This window comes from Heteronotia binoei, chromosome 5 (genome assembly GCF_032191835.1).
Source record: "Heteronotia binoei isolate CCM8104 ecotype False Entrance Well chromosome 5, APGP_CSIRO_Hbin_v1, whole genome shotgun sequence".
NCBI classification, from domain to species: domain Eukaryota; kingdom Metazoa; phylum Chordata; class Lepidosauria; order Squamata; family Gekkonidae; genus Heteronotia; species Heteronotia binoei.
Window position 1 is genome coordinate 32358493 of NC_083227.1, and position 16777 is coordinate 32375269.

A 16777-nucleotide genomic window follows, 5' to 3' on the forward strand; every position below is an offset into this window, starting at 1 on the left:
TAAAGTTTATATCTCCTTATCTGACATTACATTGCATGACACACATGGCCTGGCCCAACAAGGTCTCATTTATGTCAGATCCGGCCCTCATAACAAATGAGTTCAACACCCCTTAAAATATTCCAGCGGAGGGCAGAGACTCTCTTCCCACCACCCACGTCAACAATAGAAAATCAGTACTTGGGGATGTCTGCCCCTGGCTGCTGTACTCACTCTCTTCAAGCAATTCAGCCTGCACCTTCTGCTTAAAGCCAAATCACCAGTTGCTTATTCAAGCTAGTTTCAGCCTCGGTAGGTAAGAGGCTTATCCCTGAGGGCTGCTTGTATGTCACATTTCTAGGATCCGCACCACACCAGCACAAAATTTCACCCTGGGCTCAGAATTCAGCCTCATGATAATTTTAACTCATTCCTGGTAAGAGGCTTACGCATACGAGTACAACGCTGGGTGAATTCTTCAAGTTCTGGATGATCAGGCTGAGAGGATTTGTCCAATGCCCTGCCCAGTGTTGTCTCCAAGCCCCCCAACAAAGGAAAGCAGTCTTTGCTTAATTTATGCTGGCCACAGAATTTTTTCCCAGAACAAATTCTGTGTATTCCTTTTGCCCAGCACAGAGCATGCAGAGGCCGTGCCTCGGTCATTCTGAGTCTTTGCTTCACTTCTGCCTCGAGATGGTTGCCCTTCCCACGCAGAAGAGACCGGCATATTGCAAGTTTATAAAGCTTCTGAGCCATCTGCTCTCCTGTCTCTTCCCTTGGCCTCAGCCCCACTCTACAAAGCAGATCTTCCCCTGCCAGCTGGGAGGAACTACCTGTATGCATGACAGCCAGACTTAAAACACTCCCCCCCCACATACCCCGTCTGAAATTCTTGGGATTCTGCACACCTACCCAGATCTGGAGGGGGGGGGGGGAAGAAGCCATCAGCTATCTTTACGTCCCACTATAACCCCATTCTCTAATTTCCTACACAAGACCTTTTAAAAAGTTTTCCTTAGTAAGCAAATGGATGGAGAAGCCTAAAACTAACATCTGGGCAGTACAACTTCAGACGGCAGATGTGAGATTGGGGAGTTAGCATGATCAAATGTACCTCCATGCACCCTCCTACCCTCGTTTTTCTGAGTTACAGTAGGAAGGGTTCTAAGCTTAACCTTCTGTCCCCACCCCCCCACCACAAAAAACCCCTAACTGAGCAAAAGTCAAAAAGAACCCTTCAACAATGAAGTTTTCTATTTGTATCTGGAAGAGCACCAATTTTCATGAGCCCCTAGTCCAGAGTGTGAGAAGTCACTGCTGAGAAACAGCTTTACTGCTTTACAAACAACTGAGGGGTTACGTTTTAAGTCTCAAGCATGTTTGCTACCAGGACAATTCACAGGCAGATGCCCTATGACAGAGGTGGCCAAACTGTGGCTTGGGAGCCACATGTGGCTCTTGAAGCCCCAACCACTCTATCTGCCAACTTGGAGAAGGCATTTCTCTCCAGCCGACGGCTTGGAGAATGCGTTTAAAGTTAAAGTTGCTTTCTTTCTACTTCTCCCTCCCCCATCTCTCTGCCTTCCTTCCTTCCTGCTCTCAAACATCTGATGTTTATGTCTTGCGACTCTCACACATCTGGCGTTCGTGTCTTGTGGCTCTCAAACACCTCACACGTTCATGTCTTGTGGCTCTCAGACAACCGACATTTATGCTATGTGGCTCTTACATTACGCAGCTTTGGCCTCCCCTGCCCTATGAGATGCATTTTCCAGACCGAATCAAGCTGCAACAGAACAAGAGCATTTCTTCCTTCACCTGGTTGTTAACCATGAGGGGGACTCGAGACCAATTCACCCCTTGTCCTCTTGACCTGCCTGCTTTCGCTGCCAGCCTTCTGTGTGAACAGTCCCTGCCAAGCTCCTGAAGCCCTTCAAAACTCACCGGGAAGTCGTTCGGTTGCCCCCAGTTGCCTCGGTTGGGTGGGGGTGGCGGTGGCCGGGCCGCAGGGCAGGGAGGAGGCGGCGGCTCTTTGGGGCCCTCTTGGGAACGCGAGTTTTCAGCCCAGGCCATCTTTACAGGAGGCTGATCCTCTTTGGGGGTTCCGGCCTTCTTCGCCTCTGGGCCTGGCAGCTGGCTTTCAGGGCCGGAGGCCTCCTCATTACTTGTGGGGACAGAGAAGGGAGGAAGAGAAGGTTGCCATCAAACTGGACTACCATTATCCAAGGATAAATCAAACTCCGGTGCCCTTTGCAGATGCAGGAGTGGGGGAAAGCAGCATTCTGAGGGGTGGCTCCCCACATTACTGAGAGCTCATCTGTCCTCAAGAGCTCATAAACCTGAAGCTCTGGATGCTAATGCTGCGGGAAAGTTGTGTGTGGCTGGCTCCCATGGCTGCCTCGTTAACGAATCCTTACCGGTTCTCCGCAGCTTCTTCATCGGAATCTTTCCCATCTTCTTCATCGCTGAATTTCAGCTTCTCGGTGTAGTCCACTTCTTCGTGGGCTCCTGAGGGAGAGAGACACTGGCAGATTCAGACGGAGGCTCAGGAGTGGAGAGCATCCTGGAGCACAGATCCCCTTAAGAAGCCCCCCGGGGTCTGAAGGGATAGCAGGCCAGCTCCAGAACGCCAAGGTGAGGCTATGAGACCACGCCCCTCCAGCAAAGGCCCACCCAATCACCTGCCCAGCCTTCATCGTTCTCCTGGTCCAACTCATCAAACTCTTTCAGGTCATCCTGTTTGAGGACGGGTGGCCTGCTCACGGGCTCCGGCAAGCGCAGCGCAGGTTGCGAGGGGCGGGGTCCCGGGAGCCTCTGGAACCTGAGGAGAGAAGAATGAGAAGCCTCATCTCTGTCTCTATGTTGCTACCGAGCCCAATCATTTCTGGTGTCGTACACACTTGAAGAACCAGAAGATCAAACAGCGTGATGCGAAGTCTGCCTACAAAGGATCTCCCCCCTCCCAGCCACCTCCCAAAGGAGGGGAAGTTAAGACACTGTGCAAAGACAGGCAGGTTAGGGATTTCATGGCACATCAGCCAATGCTGGGACAATTCCTCCACAATGAGACCGGAGTACTCCATGCTTTGGATTTACAAGCCGCTGAGTAGCCCCTTCCTGATCTCTCTTGTCAGCCAACAAGAGAACTATTCCCTTATTTCTGCACATGCCTGAGGGCAAAAAGGAATACTGCCTGCCTGGGATCTCTTCCACCTCATAGACTCCACTGCCTGCTCTACTCCTTTCTGCTGATCTGCCCCGTCCCACCAATGTGTTTCTCAAAGGAAGGAGTGTGGTGCTTAGCTGCTTTTGCTCACCTTCAATGTAGTTACAAAGACTCAAAGGAAACGGGTGAAGAAAGCACTGGAAATCTCAATGCAACATCTTAGCATTCTGTAAGGAATCCTGGCTCTGCCTTCCATGCACCATGCCCCGCCCACTCCCACGCTCAGACCTTCCACGTGCTTTTCCCAACACCACTACGTGTCCCAATGCCTGCCCTCCCCCCTTTCTTGCACCTACCTCTGTGCTTCCACTGTGGGGTAGCGGTACGGTCCCTGCGGCCCATATGGAGGCGGGAACGGGAGGTATGGGGGATACATCTATGAAGGGGAAGGAAGACCTGGTTTATGGTGCAGCCAGCTGCCCTTCCCCCAGTTCTCTAGCACCTGCAGCCTTCTGCCAACACCCATCTCTGCTGCCCTCAAATCCAGAAAGGAAATCCCTTCCTAGAATCATAGCTAGAAGGTGTACCTCCAGGGTCATCTAGTCCAACCCCCTGCACAGTGCAGGAACTTCACAAATACCTCCCCACACATGCACATCCCCAGCGATCCCTGCTTCCAAGCCCAGAAGGTGGCAAAAACCTCCAAGATCCCTGGCCAAACTGGCCTGGAGAAAAAGTACTGACCGACTCCGAAGTGGCAATCAGCATTTCCCTAGGCATGTAAGAAAGGGCCATGAGAATTAAGCACTGATGTAACCCTTTCTGCCCTCCTTAGCATTGCTCCAGATGGCCATCTAGCCTCCGCTTAAAAACCTCCAAGGAAAGTTTTAACCTCGGCTAAAAACCCCTAACTCTAACCACCACCTCCTGAGGAAGCTGGTTCCACTGAGAAACCATTCTATCAGAAAATTCTTCCTAATGTTTAGCTGGAAAATCTTTTAATTTTAACCTACTGGTTCTGGTCTGACCTTCTGGGGCCACAGAAAACAATTCCACACTATCCTCTCTATGACAGCCCTTCAAGTACTTGAAGATGGTGATCATATTGCCTTTCAGTCGTCTCCTCTCCAGGTGAAACATCCCCAGCTCCTTCAACCTTTTCTCATAGGACTTGGTCTCCAGACCCCTCACCATCTCTGTTGCCCTTCCTGTAGACACGTACAAGCTTGTCTATATCCATCTTAAATTGTGGTGCCCAAAACGGAACACAATACTCTAGGTGAGGTCTGTAGCCTTTCAAGTCTACCATCACTCCTGCTTTAATCCACCATCCCTATTATTCCAGAGGTCAGAAGGTAGGTCTTGAGAGAACAAAAAAGGGAGGCACCAGAACCCTCTGACCACCACCTACGGCCCCAAGTATACTTACAAATGGCGGCATCATCCCCCGGTAAGGAGGAAACTGAGGCGGGACATTGGGCTGCATGCCGACCCCAGCCCGTCCATCCTCAGGCAGCAGCTCCCCATCGGTGCCCCGCCCGCCTCCATCCCGCCAACCGGTTGCGTCTGCAGAGAGATTGGGGGGAGGGAGAAGAGAAGATGAATTTAAAGTGGCCAGACCTTCTGTGAGATCCTAGTTTAGTTTAGGTTTGCGAGTCAGGAGCATCCCACTGCCCTCAGGGTTGAGACAGAGATGCCACTCAAGGTGACTGCCACTCACTCTGGGGGCGGAGGTTTGGTCCGGGCCCATACGACGCATCGGTAGTGTCCTTTTCTTTGCCAGCTTTGTCCTGGTCGCCAGCCGCCTGCAGGGTCGGAAATTCCTCGCGAGAGAATCGCGACAGTAGGCTTGATCCCTTTCCACCTTGGGGGGGAAAAATCACATGAGTCTCAGTTCCTATGCCTCTGGAGGAGTGCTTTTAAAAAAAAAAAATCCTTGAAATGATGAGGAAATGGGACTGGAACATAGATAGCCCACCAGCAAGTCTCTAAGGCATCACTATATTCCCTCTCCCCCTACTGGTAATCAACCAACCATTCACAACTCAAGGCCTTGCAAAGAGTTCCGGATGCCAGATGGAGGGCTGCTGCAAAGCGCCTCCCTCTGACAACAGCCACTGCAGCGCCTTGCAAAAGGCTTTTGACAAGGTATCTCCCCAAGACTCCCGAGTAAACTTAGCAGTCATGGGGTAAGAGGATGAGTTCTCTTATGGATTAAAAGACAGGAAACAAAGAGTGGGAATCAATGGATGGTTTTCACAACGGCGGGAAGTAAGCAGTGGGGTACCCACAAGAAAAGCTCATTTTGTAGCAGGAGCTCCTCTGCATATTAGGCACACTCCTGATGTAGCCAATCCTCCAAGAGCTTACTGTAAGAGGACTGGCTACATCAGTGGTGTGCGGCCTAATATGCAAGATAGCTGATCTATTAACCCAGCAGTCCCCAACCTTTTTGGCACCAGGGACTGGTTTCGTGGAAGACAATTTTTCTACAGACCGGGGGAAAGGGGATGGTTTCACGATGATACAATTGTGCACTTTATTTCTATTATTACATTGCAATATATAATGAAATAATTATACAACTCACGGCCCGGTTGCTAACAGGTCACGGCCCGGTACCGGTCCTTGGCCCGGGGGTTGGGGACCTATATTAACCCATATATGTAAACTTTTCTAAATTCAGACACTGTACCAGAAGAACCATGAAATTAGCCAACAAAGCTGAAGGGCTGTAGGTTCAGGACGCACAACAGGAAATACTACTTTAACCAGAGAGTGATTAAAATGGGGAATTCGCTGCCAGAGGATGTAGTGATGGCCAAAGGAACACACAGCATTTAATGGGGATTAGCTAGAATCCTCTTGGAATCTATCAATGGCTACTTGCCATGGTGACTGAGGGGAACCTCCACATTCAGAGGCACTGAACCCCTGAATCCCAGAGCCAGGGGACAGCCTTGGCCTCTGTGCCCAGGAACTGCTTGGCTGCTGTGTGAGACAGGATGCTGGACTAAATGGCTCATTGGTCTGATCCAACAGGGCTCTTCTTATTTTCTTAACCCCATCTTACCAAATTTAAGCTTCAGACAATGTTAGTTTCAAGGTCACTTACCATCTCCTTGCGCTCCATGGGTAACGCTGGCCTGTGCCCAAGACTTTACCCCGCTTGCTACTGTAGGGGGATTCTGAAAGAGGCAGGAAACCAAGATTGAGCAACAAACCTTCCTGCTGTCTTCCTACTAAACCAGCAATAATCAACAGCCCTGGCAGGAACTATAATCATAGAACTGGAAGGGGTCAGGATTAGCCTAGGGCAGGGGTGGGGAACCTTTTTTCTGCCAAGGGCCATTTGGATATTTATAACATCATTCGTGGGCCATACAAAATTATCAACTTAAAAAACAGTGCTCCGCCAAGGGAGGACGATTCAGGCCGACAAAATTAATGCAAATAATTGTTTTTCTATCTGAAGTCACATGGGGAGAGCCTAATTCAGCACACACACATACACCCTGACCCACCGCCCTAGGCAAATGCCTAGGTCAGGCATATTAGACCACATCTCCTAATATTAGCATATTAGGTCACATACTCATTAGCATATTAGGCCACGCCATCTGGGATAATCATGTGCAAATTGAACTGGTGATAGCTGGCTCCCACCCCTGCCACCCCTCCCTCCCTCCAGCTGCTCCCAACAGACCTTTAAAGGCACCCACATATCCCAGCAGCAGTCCTTCACAATGCGCACGAGAGAGGGGGGAGGCTTGGCCCAGCAAGCCCCGAGGGCCAGACCAAGTGATCTTGAGGGCCATAAACGGCCCTTGGGCCTGACGTTCCCCACTCCTGGCCTAGGGCATCTCTGACAAGTGTTTGTCCAGCCACTGCTTAAAGACTGCCACTGAGGGGGAGCTCACCACCTCCTCCCTAGGTACCCGAGTCCACTGTTGAACAACTCTCCCTGTATGTATTTATTTATATCTGTATCTTGCCCTCCCTGCAAACAGGCTCAGGGCGGCTAACAGCATATTAACATCATAAAATACAATCATCTATTATAAAACAATATTAGTATAAAACATTAAGCAATTATTAAAACCTTAATATATAAAATTAACTTATTTGGGGCTGTATCTGCTGATATGTAATGTATAAAGAAAGTTATTCCTAATATCCAGCTGGTACCCGGATTAGAGGATGATGGCTTTCATTTTAAAAAATGCCTTTTGACTTGTGGTTTTATATTAATTTACTGCATTTATACCCCACCATTCTTTCCCAATGGGGACCCAAAGCAGCTTACGTTCTTTTCCTCCCCTCAATTCAATCCTCACAACAATCTTGAGAGGCAGACGAAGCTGTCTGGGACTGGCCGGAGTCTCCCAGATCCAACATGCCAACCACCACCATATGCACGACCTGCGCTCTCACCTGACTAGGTTGGTGACTGTACTAGATCATAAGAACATAGGACACCAGAGAAAATGCACACTTGGTGGCTCCCAAACATTTTATACCACCCACAGTAGGAAGATGCTTAGAAACGGTTAGAGGCAGGACCAGAGAATCCTTGCCCCTTCTGGTGCCTTTGTAAGCCTGCACTGAAAGGCACAGTAAAGCCTTCAGGCCTTCTGCACTACGTAAAGGAAAAGGAACAATTCAGATGCACTTTGAATAAAAAGAGAACTATGTTCAAATGGACTCATGCAGAGATGCAGCAACCCCCCCCCCCCCCCCCTACAAGCACAACTTGGATGTGTGGGAAGGAATTACAGGGTGCCCAAACCACCTAATCCCTCATGAGCCTCTACAGATACTGCTAGAACCACCACTCAAAAACATGCAATCAGCTCTCACAAACACAGATCAAAATGAGAGTTTCTGCTGAAATCAAAAAGGTACAATACTCTGGTCTCAGATCAGGAGAAAGAGCAGGATATAAATAAAAAATAAAAATATGAGTGCAGCAGGGCTTTTTTTGTAGTAAGAACTCCTTTGCATATTAGACCACACACCCCTGATATAGCCAATCTTCCAAGAGCTGTACTAAGATCCCCGTAAGCTCCTGGAGGATTGGCTACATCAGGGGTGTGTGGCCTAATATACAAAGGAGTTCCTGCTACAAAAAAAGCCCTGGAGGGCAGACTAGCTAAAAGGGAGGAAAGGGGGTTGAGAATCAGTTACAGCTACAGGGCAGATGCTAAGAAACTCAAGCTGAAGGAAGAGGATGGACTCTCCCGAGGCTTCTCCAGTTTCCACATTACTGCCCTAGGTTTACCTCGGGGGCTGTTGGGGGTCGTTTCGGTTGGTTTGAGGCAGACGTCTGTGAAGCCGGCGGTGACTGCGATTCCGGCGGCTGAGCTGTCGAGGCATCGGTACTGGAGACAAAAAAAGACAGGGCATATGTCTACATGAAGGATGCAAGCCTGGGGGGGGGGGGGGAAGGAGGAGGGCAGGGGACCCCTAAGAGCCTTGCCCGGCCCCTCTGGCACCCGCTTACCTCTTTGGGTCTGGCTGTTCCTGCTTGCTTGCCCATCCTGTCCCGTCTTTCGGCACTAGTGAGACGTTGGGGTCATTGCCTTTGTTCTCCGCTTTTAAGCTTGGCAGGTTCGCAGGGGGTGGCATGCGCCGGGCAATGGCAACCTTACCGAGACTCTGCAAGCCATGGCGGGGAGTGACTGCGTGGGAGTGAGGAGCAAGGGTTAGAGGCAAAACTTGGGGCCACGCTGCAATCCCCCTTCCTGACCCCACCCCAGCTGCACTCTTTAGCAGTCCCACTGTGTAAGCCCTAAACAGGCAGATTAGGATAAACATGGGGGGGGGGGGGAGAGGGAGACAGCTGCTCAGGGCGCTGCGAGTGCCATCACAGAGGCATCAGAGACTCTAGTCTAAGCAGGTTCATCACAGCAGCTGACTCCTCCTTTGAGAACAGGATGCAAGGAAGCCATCTGCAAGAACATCCACTGTCCCGTCGGCATCAACACGCAGGCCGCCGTACCTGTGGGTTTCTGGATCTCTAAGGACTTGCCCTTGTATGTATCAAACAGGTTGAGTGACGAATACTTTTTTCCATCCTTCCCCTTTGCTGTTTGCCCCAAACGATCTGACATTGCGCTGTAAGGTCATTGAGTACGATGGTTCCTCCTGGCTCCCCACGAAACGTGCCTCTGCTGGAGAAGGAAAGAAGAGGAAGACAAAGGCAATGCTTTATTCATGAGTCAGGGACAGCCCCTTTTCTAAACAACCCACCAAGTCCTGCTCAGACTCATCACGCCACTGAGAATTTGTTTGAGATGTAGTTTGGGAGGCCAGGAATGTCTTTATGCAGGGGTGACCAAACTGTGGCTCGGGAGCCACATGTGGTTCTTTCACACATATTGCGCGGTTCTTGAAGCCCTCACCACCCTTTTGGCTGGCTTGGAGAATGAATTTAAAATCAAAATTGCTTTCTTTCCAGCTCTCAAATATTTGAGATTTATTCTATGTGGCTCTTATGTTAAGCAAGTTTGGTCACCCCTGTCTTTATGCCACATGCCAGAACACTGGTGTTTGATAAGAGAGGTTGGAGAATCCTGGTTCTAATAGGAACTGCCCCAGGTATGGTACTGCCTGTCTCTAAAAATCTCATTTAAAACTAATGTTTAATTCCAGTGGGGCATCCCTGTGTTTCTAGCGAAAAAGGCAAAACACACCTCTATCTTCTGAATGTTATGGACAGGTATTTGTGCAGTACGTCTCAGCCATAAATACAGTAGTTTAGATTTTGATTTTTTGAAAGGCAGCTCTACAAGACTGGATTATTTGCTAGAGCTTTTAATAGTGCTTGAGCTGCAGGTGTTTCGGGGGCGGGTGTGTCTTAATAGGATTTTACTGTCTTATATGGCTTTAGTTTGGAACTGTATGCCGCCACAAGGGTCAGGTGAGGTATAAATATTTTAATTAATAAACACTTTCTGTCAAAGTTAACTTCCTCCTAAACAGAAGCCCCCCTCCATTACGGTTCTACACCCAATTAATGCTTTAAACACCTGGCTAATCTTTGACTGGCCAACTGATCAGGTATATTATGATCAGCCTTGCCTATAATCAGGATTACAACAGTTGTCAGGGATGGTTTTGGATTAAAGGAGTCCCTTTCACTCAAAGGTCTGTTGATGACTACTTACCAGACACTCTTATGAAAGATCTGCTCCTCACACAGCCAAGTAGCAGTATTGCAACTACACTAATAAGTATTGCACGTCTCCAAGATTTTGGTAGTGCTTAGCAGCACCAAGGCAGGTTTCTGACTACTGAAATTAAATGTAGGCCACTCTTGCTCGTCATGGGCACCAGGTTTCTGACCCGACCCTTGAAATGGCCCATCCTGCTCCACACCAAGCCTACCACAAGCTTGCTCCAAACTACAGCCAACTGTTGCCTTTCTCAAAGATCATCTGGATTTACACTGACCTTCAATCAACCATCACAGATGTACAGCCCATCTGAACGGGAGTTCTGTGAGTGAGAAACCACCCAGTCTACTAAGTTCATAGCAATAAAGGGAAACCAGATCAGGTACATGTGCCACCTTAAACCCTAAGCAGAGAGCAGCAAGAATATTCTAAGCCAGGATCACACAAAGAAAGCATGCGGACCAAGCACACTGATTGAATCAGGGCAATTTAGATCATTATTGAAATCTCCCCCGCACAATACAGTTGGGAGTTTCCCATCAGGCATATCCGTGTCTCCTGCTTCTCATCACCCTTTTTGACTTGCTCAGCAGCCTGAACAAAAAAGCTTGCTCGCTTCTTCATGCTGTTTTAGTTGGCTCTACTAAAGACAATATGCTTCTGTTGCATTTCTTTTCAAGCCCACCCACCAAATCTAGAATATAGCACAAACTATCTGTAACCTAAGTTTCCTGCATGCAGGGTAACTAACAAGCACATACAAAACAAGACAGAAACTTCTACAGTCTTGCTTTGGCTTTCTAAACTGATTTGACTTGTACTGGTCCCATGCTGGTTTTATGCTTCCCAACCTAATTTTTCACTTTTGCACTGTTTTTACATCACACTGCAAGACCGTTCCAGATTTTCATACTGTTGGCTTTTTTCACTGTTGCATATTGTTAAGCCATTGGTTGGGTATTCATTGCTTTATGATTATTTTGTCAGGCAACTTGGGAACAGTGTTCCCTCTAAGCTGAGTTGGCGTGAGCTAGCTCACAGATTTTTAGTCTTCAGCTCAATCATTTTTGTCTTAGCTCAGGAAGGATGACCCCAGAGCACACATTTATGCAGTAGCTCTCAACTTTAATGCCAGTAGCTCACAAAGTAGAATTTTTGCTCACAAGACTCTGCAGCTTCAAGGGAACACTGCTTGGGAATCAAATGATTGACAACCCAGGTTATAAATATTCTAAGAAAGAAACCATGTGCCCAAATAAAAAAACTGCACAATATCTAGTAGCATAATCCAGATATTCTGATCATGATTAACCTCTGGTTGACAGGTGGGGGATGTGTTCTGTAAATAATTGTGGACTACAAACCTCTGGCACCACACAATTATATCTGCTTAGAACTTGTAATTGTGCAGCTAATGGATTTCTGGTTGGCTCTGGGTTCACACGCAAAGACAGTAAGCAACAATTACTTCAACCCAAGGGCCACAACCCAACACAGAGTTAAATGCACTGGATCAAAGGTCACACACCCAGAACTTTCCAAAAGCAAGAGTGGTAATTAATGGGCAAAACAGCACTTGTCCATGAGACTGAAAGGCAGTGCACATACCGTTGGGTTGAAAAGAGTCATAAATATGAATCATTTGTGGCTACAATAAATATATGACCCACTGATTCCTAACACTGGCCACAGAAGTCAAATGTTTTCCCCTGTGGTACTTTCTTTTACAGAGAAAATCAGGTTTTTAATTTAGTATGCCTGATGGAGTTCACAAACTGAACTTAAGCAGTAACTGTAGAATTTGACTTGCTTGTATGAAGCTTAGGTTTCATTTTAAATCAAAAGCATTAAAAGAAACATGTAATATAACTGAAGTTTTGACATGAAAATTAAACATTTTTTTTTTTTAAATCAGACATTAACCTGCTCTGGCCGGGAGCAAACCACAGTTTCTAACCATGTGACACTTTCCTTTGTGGATGTGCCCTACTTGGTTTGTGCTTTGGAGTCACGATCAAAGGAACTGAAATAGGGTGCCCACAGCTTCACTGGTAGGTGCAAGATTTTAGTGAAGCGGGAAGGATAGGAGTTGTAACACAAGGGGGCTTGTGTGTTCACCTGACAGAAGGCAGTAACAGAATAAACCACAGAACTGGTGTAGTGGTTAAAAGCAGTGGACTCTAGCCTGGAGAACCAGGTTTTATTCCCCACTCCTCCACGTGACACCTGCTGGATGATCTTGGATCATTCACAGTTCCCTCAGAACCCTTTCAGTCCCATCTACCTCACAAGGTGCCTGTTGTGGGGAGAGGAAGGGAAGGCGCTTGTGAGCTACTTTGAGCCTCCCTTCAGGTAAAGAAAAGCAGGGTATAAAATGCAACTTTTCTTGTTCTAAGCGTTTATAGCTATTATTACTAAGAGTGCCTTTCTCACCACCTGTATCCTGGGCAGCAGAAAAATGACCAAGCTGGGGCAGTCTGAGCCACTGACTCAGTATACTTTTCAAGCTCTGTGGCACAAGTCTTTCCCAGCCTCTTATCTGAATTGGAGAAGCTGAGGATTAGACCTGAGACCTCTTCAGCATTCAAGACCAAGTCCTATGAAGAAAGGTTGAAGGAGCTGGGGATGTTTAGCCTGGAGAGAAGGCGGCTGAGAAGTGATATGGTCACTATCTTCAAGTACTTGAAGGGCTGTCATATAGAGGATGATGTGGAATTGTTTTCTGGGGCCCCAGAAGGTAGGACCAGAACTAATGGGTTGAAATTAAATCAAAAGAGTTTCTGGCTCAACATCAGGAAGAACTTCCTGACCGTTAGAGCGGTTCCTCAGTGGAACAGGCTTCCGCAGGAGGTGGTGGGCTCTCCTTCCTTGGAGGTTTTGAAACAGAGGCTAGATGGCCATCTGACAGCGATGAAGATCCTGTGAATTTAGGGGGAGGTATTTGTGAGTTTCCTGCATTGTGCAGGGGGTTGGACTAGATGACCCTGGAGGTCCCTTCCAACTCTATGATTCTATGATGGATGCTCTAGCTCTGGGCAACAATCCTTTGCCTTGCAATGAATTTGGAGGGGAGGGGGGGGAGATGAGAAAGAGGAAGATTTGAGGGTCACACAGAAGGATTACTGAAAAGGAATTTAGTGCACAAATGTTGTTACTGGAAGAAAAGAAAAAAATAACAAAAACCTACCACACAAGGTTTGGGAACAGCTGTTTTATCAACTACAGCCATCTCCCACAAGGTTGCAGATTTATACCCCACCCTTCTCTCTGAATCAGAGACTCAGAGCGGCTTACAATCTCCTATATCTTCTCCCCTTGCAACAGACACCCTGTGAGGTGGGGAGGGGCTGAGAGGGCTCTCACAGCAACTGCCCTTTCAAGGACAACTCCTGCCAGAGCTATGGCTAACCCAAGGCCATTTCAGCAGGTGCAAGTGAAGGAGTGGGGAATCAAACCTGGTTCTCCCAGATAAGAGTCCGCACACTTAACCACTACACCAAAGTAGCTCTCTTGCATAGTACAAGTGATGTACTATGCAATCCCGAGGAAGTCTTGATTTTCACAGGCTCAGATCCAAATACAATTGCACAACTTGCAAGCCCAGTGCTCCATGAGGGTGACCCGGCACCTGGATTTGTCAAGGCCTGCACTGTCACACTGCCTGCTCCAATGCCACATTGATCTGGGACATGCTACAGAATAAATCCATGTGCACTCCCAAGGCGGTAACAAGGAAGCTCCTCATAAAGGCTCTCCGAGGGAGACTAGTATCTTGGTACGAGACATTATGAAACCGCCTAAATCAAGATGCCTTTTCTGCAGTGGGCAACATGCAACCTACAAAAGCCATTAAATTCTGCCTCCTCTGGAGCAAATCCCAAGCTCATTTATTTAATGTTGTCTGGCTCTTCTGGGGGAGATGCATGAGTGTGCGCACAAGCGACAATGCTGTTATGCCAAGCAGGTGAAGTTGGGTCTTGCAACAGAAATGCTCACTCAGGGCCATGGTGAGCAAAATGAAAAATTGCCGGCAGTGGCGCAATTTGTCAACGTACGTCTTGCGGAAGAGATTCTCACCTGCCCTAGCTCAGCCATCGAAGAACTAGAATATCACAGGGCTCCATCTTCACTCAAGTTATCACAAGCCTGTGCTCTGTGCCCTGCTCTTTGGAGTCAAGGTTGGCGAGTGTGAGCAGGTCCCCCCTCACACAGTTGTGCCATCCATTTTAGAATTCTAAATATAGGGTGGATTGCAATGTTTCCCTCTAAGCTGCAGAGTCTTGTGAGCAAAAATTCTATTTTGTGAGCTACTGACATTAAAGTTGTGAGCTACTGCATAAATTAGTGTGCTCTGGGGTCATCCTTCCTGAGCTAAGACAAAAATGTGTAAGCTAGAGGCTAAAAATCTGTGAGCTAGCTCATGCTAACTCAGCTTAGAGGGAACACTGTTGGCTACCCAACTCCCCCCCCCCCCGCAAGGTAGTAAATATACAAAGAGCTGATCAGTTTTGAAAGCCTTTGGGGATGGACGTCTCATAGACTCTATCTTGATGAAGTTCAGCCTTTATGCTGCTGCTTTCAGCTGGGGTGTGCTTCCAATTCTGTTCTAAGTCTACCTGCTGTCAGTTGCCTTGAGGACCATTTTTAGCCACAATGGAGGGGCTGCGGTTCATTGGCAGAGCATCAGCTTGGCATGCAGAAGGTCCCAAGTTCAATTCCCCACCATCTCCAGTTAAAAGGATCAAGTAGGAGGTGATGTGAAAGACCTCAGCTTGAGACCCCAGAGAGCCACCGCTGGTGTGAGTAGGCAATGCTGACTGATGGACCAAAAGTTTCAGTATATGGCAACCTCATGTGCCTTTGTCCCAACATTAGAATTAAACAGAGTTAGATTAAAACTGCCAACCACTAGACTGGATTTCCTTTACCTTTATTAGTCAACAGCCCATTACAGCAAACAAAGAAAAAGCATTTTATTTAACCAACGTGGAAACGGCCATGCCAGCAGCTAGACACAGGCCAGGCCAAGTAATATCAGGCAGCTGCATCACTTTCTGCAAGTCCATCTGTGAGAATATCAGATCCATGCAGAAAGAGTCACAGAGTTCTTGCGGCATGGATTTCTAGGTACCCTGCCAAAGAGGTATCCTGCTACTGCAGAAAGGCATTAAGAACCATATTTTGCAGGGTTTACCAATAAAACCTAGTGCTGAAAAGCCAGGGCTTCTGTACCTTTTGTGGTTCCATAGTTCTTCCATTCATGACCTCCAGTATCATGCTGAGCGTAACTTTTGGACAGACTCAGAAGTCCCCAAGTTCTCTGCCTCCAAATTTAAAAAGGCAGATTTTTTTTTTAAAAAAAATCCCATTCTTCTGAAGAACTCAAGGGGCAGGGAGCCCTGTACATGCTCTTTTTATCCTTGCAATGATCTTGCGAGGCAGGTAGTGCTGAGATACAGTGACTGGCCCCAAACCACCTTGTAAGCTTTGTAGGGATCTGCACACAGGTCCTTCTTGATTTAAGTCCAACCACTAAACTTTGTGGGCTCGACAGTCCTTTGCCTTTCGTAGTCAAAGCTCTCTTACCATCTCCTTTTTTACCATTTGTTGACTCCCACAATTGTGAAAAGCTATTTTTTTGAAATTTAAAAGATTCTGAGCAAAGCATGAAAATGACTGTCTATTCACATGACTGTCTATTCACAGGAAAGCCAGTTCCGGATATCTACCACTCACTTCTAACATCCTGTCACACTGATACATGATTAAAAACCAGAATCCATGACAGGAGCTATGCAGACAGAAGCAGACCCAATTCTCTGTATCTCCCACTGTGCTGTGTGGGGTGAAGTGGCAGTCTAATGGGCCTCAACACAGGGCAAGGATGGGAGGGAGTAGGACCCGCCCAATGCGAAGAGCCATTAGCTGGCATCAAATCAGCAGAACTGCAGACAGGAAAGATGCACACACAAATGGTTAAGGTGAGTTAGAAGAGCAAGGTACTTGCACCTCAGAACACAAACTTGCACAAGCATGAAAGATACAGTTATTTCAAAACACATCATACTTCTAAGGAAGAAATAAATGTACTTCTTTACTTTCATCATGGCAGCTGATGGCTATTCCCAAAAGGCAAGTCTATACACAGAAATTTGGTCTGTCATTTACATGACCTTGACAGCAGTTGGCTACCTATTTGGAATTGCAATATTTGGCCTTGCCACTGCAACTGAAAGTCAGATGCAAAAAAATCCAGACATTACACAAAAAAAATGTAAATGTTTGCAAATCACAGCTCGCTGGCCATTTGCCTCCCTTAAATGCCTGCAAAGTCAGATGGTTTGCTTTCCTGGTAGGACCAATGTCATGTCTTAACATAGCAGTGGATGGGCTGAACAACTGGAAATCTAACCCAGTCCACAGCTGTAGGGATGGGCACAAACCTAAAAATTCC

The 16777-nt window shown here is 47.5% G+C and overlaps 1 protein-coding gene across 1 annotated transcript in view; it reads right to left on the reverse strand.

The window, feature by feature from the left end:
• PRRC2A (proline rich coiled-coil 2A) overlaps window positions 1-16777 on the reverse strand; it is a 41867-nt gene that overhangs the window by 17916 nt on the left and 7174 nt on the right. Inside the window, exons 2-11 of the mRNA XM_060239094.1 lie at window positions 9147-9318; window positions 8649-8826; window positions 8427-8526; window positions 6261-6333; window positions 4866-5009; window positions 4575-4711; window positions 3502-3581; window positions 2661-2800; window positions 2397-2487; window positions 1924-2143 (exon numbers count right to left, since the gene is read on the reverse strand). Coding sequence (XP_060095077.1) covers window positions 1924-2143; window positions 2397-2487; window positions 2661-2800; window positions 3502-3581; window positions 4575-4711; window positions 4866-5009; window positions 6261-6333; window positions 8427-8526; window positions 8649-8826; window positions 9147-9258 — 1275 coding nt within the window. The 5' untranslated portion in view covers window positions 9259-9318. The remainder of the gene's footprint in view (window positions 1-1923; window positions 2144-2396; window positions 2488-2660; window positions 2801-3501; window positions 3582-4574; window positions 4712-4865; window positions 5010-6260; window positions 6334-8426; window positions 8527-8648; window positions 8827-9146; window positions 9319-16777) is intronic.